General features: G+C 47.4%; 1 protein-coding gene across 1 annotated transcript; it reads left to right on the forward strand.

Moving 5' to 3' along the window:
* The first annotated feature begins 1,337 nt into the window (after positions 1-1,337).
* LOC117749943 lies at positions 1,338-7,467 on the forward strand. The gene is made up of 3 exons (XM_034560761.1): positions 1,338-1,575; positions 2,196-4,490; positions 7,402-7,467. The coding sequence occupies exons 2-3, from the start codon at positions 2,451-2,453 to the stop codon at positions 7,465-7,467; spliced, it is 2,106 nt and encodes a 701-aa protein (XP_034416652.1). The 5' UTR covers positions 1,338-1,575; positions 2,196-2,450.
* Positions 7,468-7,748: the final 281 nt, after the last annotated feature.

Genomic DNA, 7,748 nt, shown 5'->3' on the forward strand with positions numbered 1-7,748 from the left:
ATGGGACAGAGTGAGGGGAGAGGATGAGGATGGGACAGAGTGAGGGGAGAGGATGAGGATGGGACAGAGTGAGGGGAGAGGATGAGGATGGGACAGAGTGAGGGGAGAAGATGAGGATGGGACAGAGTGAGGGGAGAGGATGAGGATGTGGATGGAGACAGAGAGGGGAGAGGATGAGGATGGGACAGAGTGAGGGGAGAAGATGAGGATGTGACAGAGTGAGGGGAGAGGATGAGGATGGGACAGAGTGAGGGGAGAGGATGAGGATGGGTCAGAGTGAGGGGAGAGGATGAGGATGGGTCAGATTGAGGGGAGAGGATGAGGATGTGGATGGAGACAGAGAGGGGAGAGGATGAGGATGGGACAGAGTGAGGGGAGAAGATGAGGATGGGACAGAGTGAGGGGAGAGGATGAGGATGTGGATGGAGACAGAGAGGGGAGAGGATGAGGATGGGACAGAGTGAGGGGAGAAGATGAGGATGGGACAGAGTGAGGGGAGAGGATGAGGATGGGACAGAGTGAGGGGAGAGGATGAGGATGGGACAGAGTGAGGGGAGAGGATGAGGATGGAGACAGAGTGAGGGGAGAGGATGAGGATGGGTCAGAGTGAGGGGAGAGGATGAGGATGGAGACAGAGTGAGGGGAGAGGATGAGTATGGAGACAGAGTGAGGGGAGAGGATGAGGATGGGATAGAGTGAGGGGAGAGGATGAGGATGGGTCAGAGTGAGGGGAGAGGATGAGGATGGGTCAGAGTGAGGGGAGAGGATGAGGATGGGTCAGAGTGAGGGGAGAGGATGAGGATGGAGACAGAGTGAGGGGAGAGGATGAGGATGGGTCAGATTGAGGGGAGAGGATGAGGATGGAGACAGAGTGAGGGGAGAGGATAAGGATGGGTCAGAGTGAGGGGAGAGGATGAGGATGGAGACAGAGTGAGGGGAGAGGATGAGGATGGAGACAGAGTGAGGGGAGAGGATGAGGATGGGTCAGAGTGAGGGGAGAGGATGAGGATGGGACAGAGTGAGGGGAGAGGATGAGGATGGGATAGAGTGAGGGGAGAGGATAAGGATGGGTCAGAGTGAGGGGAGAGGATGAGGATGGAGACAGAGTGAGGGGAGAGGATGAGGATGGAGACAGAGTGAGGGGAGAGGATGAGGATGGGTCAGAGTGAGGGGAGAGGATGAGGATGGGTCAGAGTGAGGGGAGAGGATGAGGATGGAGACAGAGTGAGGGGAGAGGATGAGGATGGGTCAGAGTGAGGGGAGAGGATGAGGATGGGACAGAGTGAGGGGAGAGCATAAGGATGGGTCAGAGTGAGGGGAGAGGATGAGGATGAGGATGGAGATGTGACGCACACAAAATGTATGGTCACATTGTTGTTATTTATTGAAGATTAGAATGAACACATTTCTGTGATATGTAGTACCAACTGTGCCCAGTAGGTAACAGTGCAGCGCTGTGGTTTCGACTTGTATGTGCGCGACCAGCGCCGTCTCATAACTTGAGAAGACGCTGAATAGAGACGCTGAATAGAGAAGCCGAACAGTTGCCTGTCTCATTTATTCCTGTTTTCTCAGGTCAGTAAACTGGTAAAGTACACCCAAATATAAACTGTGAATTGTGTACCAATGTTTAGTAAACGTTGTTAGAAGATTCCATTGTGTTTTGTTTGATAGCTAAGCTGTTTTATGAGATTTACTGTCAAGTGCTAGCTAGGCGGAGATTAGCCTTGTGTAACCTCCCGTGTTTTATCCGGCTCCTATACGTTTTACTTTGTTTCTTAATAATTTAAATGAATGCATTCATGATGTTCTGGTAGGTCAATTCAGACTACATATGTTAATTAATGTTACTGAAATGTGTATATAAGTGTTGTAAATGTGTATTAGCATTTGTTAACGGTTCGCTGTACTAGTGATGCAACGCCGCCATTATCAGTAAAGTCTTCGTCACGTGCGCCACAGTGACTGGGCGCATTGCCAAGGTGCAATAAAGAAGGGTTTAAACCCTAGGTTATAACAAATGTATTGACTATACATAGTAATGTAATTGTTTTATCTGGTCATGTAGAAATGGACCAACATAAAGAGATGATTGTTTCACTTGTGAAATAAAGATAACTTGAGAAGACGCTGAATAGAGACGCTGAATAGAGAAGCCGAACAGTTGCCTGTCTCATTTATTCCTGTTTTCTCAGGCACAAGTCTGTCATCAGGCTCTGTCAATCTGAGACCTGTAACAGATCTTTGGGGGCTCGTCCGGGATCGGCAGTGCTACGGAGGTCCGGAAACTGCTGATCTAGTGATCCATGAATCGTGGGCCAGAGTGACGACACGTTGCCAGAGCAAGGGGCACTACGAGTGTGCGACTGCCAGGGTGAGGGAACCAGCAGAGTGGAATCCAAGCCAAGAGAGCGCAACTCAACAGTCCCAGGACTTCAACAACGTGCAGCATGTCTGACAACGAGAGGAAAAGACTTGTTTGGACAATAAAGAAAGGACTCCACCACCTGTCAGCTGAAAAGATCTTCGAGCTTACTCAAAACATTGGACCAATTGATGAGCTTCAATCAGATAAGTTGGACGAAGATGACGAGGAGAGTTGTTTTGAATATCTGTCTGCATATATGTCTTGCAATTCCCTTTTGACGTTAGAAGATGAGGGTATGTCATGGTTACTGGATCTAAAAGATAAAGTAGATCAGATCATTGAATGCCATAGCGAGAGTCCGGAGATTCAACAGTTAAATACTGACAGAGCTAATGCTAATGATTATTCTGGATTAATGCTAAATGAAGTGACTGGAGTGAACACTGACACACATGGGACACACACACAAATTGATACAGACACTGCTAATGCTGATAACCATGAACCTGATATGCAAAAGTTACTGTCCAGTTATGAGGAGATTTACAGCAAACTCCTCCAGTTAAATGTCCCACTGACCACACAGGCTGCAGACAAGCAGGTACCTAGTTTGAGGGACCGTAACCCGCCTAGCAGGTTAAACACATTTCACTCAACCCCATGTTTACCTAACTCCAGCACAGAGAAACAGCCCACCCAGACCAGTAGGCTACACATTGATCACTCACCTCACTACATACCTCAGTTCAGAACAGAGCAGCCCACTCATGCAAGTGAAACTATGATAGCCTTAAGAGATCTCCCACTGCTACAACGTAGGGAATTTAAAATACATGGAGGGCAAATAGGGGACACTGCATCAGACATGAGCTATAACAGCATCTGCAAACAAGTAGAAGAGGGACAGAGGGAGCGACACACTGAGAATGAGATTATCAAAGGAGTCCTGCGTATAATTAAACCTGGAAACTTCAGAGATATGCTCACAAACAAAGAAGAAATGACTGTCTCAGAGCTGAAAAGTTTCCTCCAATCTCATCTTGGTGAGAGGGGCAGCACAGAGTTATTTCAAGAACTGATGTGTGCAAAACAACATGAACATGAGACACCTCAGCAGTTCTTATACAGGACAATTGGACTGAAGCAGAAGATAATGTTCACATCCAGACAATCAAACTCTGTGGTTAAGTATGATGCATCCACAGTACAGTGTGTGTTCCTTAACACCATCTACCAAGGTCTGGGTGAGAAACATGAAGATGTGAGGCGAGATCTAAAACCTCTTCTGTCTGACTCCACCCTGTCGGATGAATCAATACTAAGACAAGTTATCCAAACTACCAATGAAGAAAGTGAAAGGAAGCGCAGACTGGGTCGCAGCTCAATCCGCAAAGTGACTCAGGCTCACAGTACTCATGCTGAACCGGAAAAGACGAACAAAGGTGACAAGAATACTGAAACTGAAAATAAAGACAAGACAATTCAAAGACTAGCGGCTCAGGTCGAGACCTTAAACAAGACCATAGATTCATTGAAGCAACTTAGAATACAAACTCAGGCGTCTGAACAGCCATACTCACCTGTGTATAGATACACCACTGACAAAGCTATGTCACAGAGGAAAAAAAGACCCTTTGGATGCCCTCAGTGTGTAGAACAAGGTCTACCTAACTGTAGCCATTGTTTCGCTTGTGGAGGTGAAGGTCACCGTGCTGTAGGTTGCCTGAAGAAACCCAAAGCTGCCGGGAAACGGGCCTCGGTCACGGAAGAGGGACGACCTGTGACCACATTCAAGACCAAGTCCCATTACAGTGATGTTCTGGCATCCGAAACTGTCGATGTCAGGTCAGGCACTTCCTCTCAGCTGTCCAACAAAACACCGCCAGTCACAGACAAAGTAGCTCCACTCATAGGACGCAGATCCCTGCTAAGATGCAGCATGGCAGGCTATGCTGTCACCGTTCTGTTAGATACTGGAGCAAATGTGAGCATCATTGATCGTACCTGGAAAGAAAAATACTTACCCTGTCAAGATACTCGACCCCTCAGTGAGCTCATTGACAAGGAACTGGATGTGCTAGCCATTACAGGAGACGAAGTACCCTACGACGGATGGGTTGAGGTAATAGTTAACCTAAAAGGCAACGATGACCCAGACCTGTCTATTCGAGTGCCATTCCTAGTGAGTCATTTAAAGATAGAAAGACCATTGATTGGATTTAATGTAATTCAAGAGCTTATTAGGGGACAACAAAGTAGACCCAAAGTCATGTCTATCCTCACCAACCTCCTTGCTGGAGCCATGGAAATTGACAGTGTCAAAGCGGAAGCAATAGTGAGTTTCGTGCAGGCCCAAAGACCAGAGGAAGAACATACTGCTGTGAAGGTCGGTCTGAAAGGGGCTATCATCCGTCCTGGAGAAGTTGCCTATGTCAAATGTCAAGTCCCAGACAATTTTCATTCCTCTGACTCATTGGTGTTATTTGAACCCAAATTCAACAGCTTACCATTAGAGAGACTAGACATGGGTGTGGGCTTGGTAAAAGTACGTCAGTCTGACAGGCCCTACGTTGAAGTGCCTATAGGGAACCACACAGAGCAGGATGTGATACTGCCCAGCAAGACAGTGATTGGCAGTATTGAGCTTGTTGAGAAAATAACAGAAGTAACAGCGCCAGAGAATCACAAGAAACAGGAAAACCTAGTACATAGTGCAGACCCTGCACCAGCTACTCAGTTAAACAATGGCAACTCAACCCCACGATGGCACCCTCCTGTTGACATAAGCCATCTAACAGAGGAACAACAGAAAGAAGTCAACCAAATGCTATTTGAAGAATCTGAAGCTTTTGCTCAGGATGATGATGATATTGGATGCATCCCCAGTCTCCAAATGAGCATCAACCTTAAGGATGACATTCCTGTCCAGCGAACGTATACGTCTATTCCCAAGCCACTCTACAAGGAGGTCAAGGAATATGTACAGGTTCTGCTTGCTAAAGGATGGATAGTGAAGTCAAAATCACCCTTTGCTGCTCCAGTGGTCTGTGTAAGGAAGAAAGATGGAACACTCAGACTGTGCATTGACTACAGACTACTCAATCAAAAGACTGTGCCGGATTGACACCCCTTACCTCGCATTCAAGACCTAATTAACACCCTTGGAGGTCACAGTTGGTTCACCATTCTGGACCAAGGAAAGGCCTATCATCAGGGCTACATCGCTGAGGGATCTCGTCACATGACAGCATTTGTCACACCCTGGGGCCTATATGAATGGGTGAGGATCCCATTCGGCCTCTCTAATGCTCCAGCCGCCTTTCAGAGGAGCATGGAGGAAATGCTTGACAGTCTGCGGGATGAATGCTGTATCCCCTACCTGGACGATGTCCTTTGTTATGGCAAATCCTTTGAAGATCACCTTGAGGGGGTAAGGCGGGTCCTGAAGGCTCTGCAGCGACATGGTGTGAAGCTTAGACCAACAAAATGTGATTTATTCAAGCCCGAAGTCAGGTATGTGGGAAGGCTGGTCTCTGCAGAGGGAGTACGGATAGACCCAAAAGACCTGGATGCTGTGTTAGCTTTGAGGGAGAAGACACCCAACACAGTAGGAGATGTCAGAAAGCTACTGGGATTTCTCAGTTATTATAGGACATACATCCAAAACTTCTCTCGCATTGCCAAACCCATCTATGAATTGCTGCAGATAAAAGGAAATGCAGCAGAAAACCCATCGAGGATTATGAAGAGAGGGAAAGGTGTCCAGCTCTCATCAAGGTCCCCAGTCCAGTGGACAATAGAGCACCAAGGTATCCTCCACCAACTCATAGACGCGCTTACCAACCCACCTGTACTAGCATACCCTGACTTTGACCTGCCCTTTACCATACACACTGATGCCTCAGAGCAAGGGTTAGGTGCAGTGCTCTACCAGCGCCAGGAAGGAAGACTGAGAGTCATCGCCTATGGTTCAAGGACTTTGTCTCCGGCCGAGAAGAACTACAGGCTTCATTCTGGAAAGCTTGAGTTCCTCGCTTTGAAATGGGCTGTTTGTGAGAAATTCAGGGACTATCTGTTTTATGCGCCCCACTTCACCATCTACACAGACAATAACCCACTAACATATGTCATGAGCACAGCCAAGTTAAACGCCGTTGGTCACCGATGGGTAGGTGAACTTGCAGACTTCCGATTTGATATCAGGTACCGACCAGGGAAGAGCAATGTTGATGCTGACACCCTCTCCCGTCTACCACTGGACTTTGACAGGTATGTGGTAGAATGCACCGAAGAGTTGTCCAAGGAAACTGTATTGGCAACGTGGGAAGGTAGTCAGGCTGCAGAGAACCAAGACATTGCTTATGTGGCAGCTCTTAATCTCGCACAAGACCCAGAACCTTATGGGATAGGACATTTACCTACTATTAACCATGATGAACTGGTCAAGGCTCAGAGAGAAGACCCAGCAATTGGGGCACTAATAAGACTAAAAGAAACAAAGAGAGTCTTGTCAAATGAAGATCGGCAAGGAGCGAATGGTGCGCTGCGAAAACTCATGCATGAATGGGGAAAACTCAACATCAAAAATGAACTGCTGTACAGGGAGACAACGCAGCGACAACAACTCGTCCTACCAACAAAGTACCACGCTGTGGCTTTTAAGCACCTCCATGATGACATGGGTCACGTAGGAACTGAGAGAGTCCTTACCTTGGCAAGAGATAGGTTCTATTGGCCCTTTATGAAAAGAGACATTGAAGCGTACGTGACCAGGAGATGCCCCTGTATCAAAAAGAAGAAACCTGTCATTCACATCAGAGCCCCAATGGGAAGTATCACCAGCACTTCACCACTGGAACTGGTCTCCATTGACTTCATGCATTTAGAGACAAGCAAGGGTGGTTATGAATACATCTTGGTGGTCATAGACCATTTCACCAGATTTGCCCAAGCGTATCCAACGAGAAATAAGTCTGGAAGAACAGCTGCTGAAAGAATCTTCAACGACTTCATTCCCCGTTTTGGATACCCAGCCAAGCTACACCATGACCAAGGAAGAGAGTTTGAAAACGAACCATTCAAAACTCTACAACAACTGACCGGAGTAAGCCACTCCAGGACAACACCGTACCACCCTCAGGGTAATCCAGCAGAACGTCTAAATCGAACCCTGCTTCAGATGATGAGAACTCTAGAAGAGAAAGAGAAGAGCAATTGGAAACAACACCTACCACAGATTGTGCATGCATATAATTGCACGAAACATGAAGCTACAGGGTTTTCACCACACTACTTACTGTATGGACGTCATCCGCGCTTACCTGTGGACCTATTGTTTGGGCGCTCCACAGAAGAGGAAGCAGATTCTCCGAGGGGTTAC

Source organism: Cyclopterus lumpus, chromosome 20 (genome assembly GCF_009769545.1).
Source record: "Cyclopterus lumpus isolate fCycLum1 chromosome 20, fCycLum1.pri, whole genome shotgun sequence".
NCBI classification, from domain to species: Eukaryota; Metazoa; Chordata; class Actinopteri; order Perciformes; family Cyclopteridae; genus Cyclopterus; species Cyclopterus lumpus.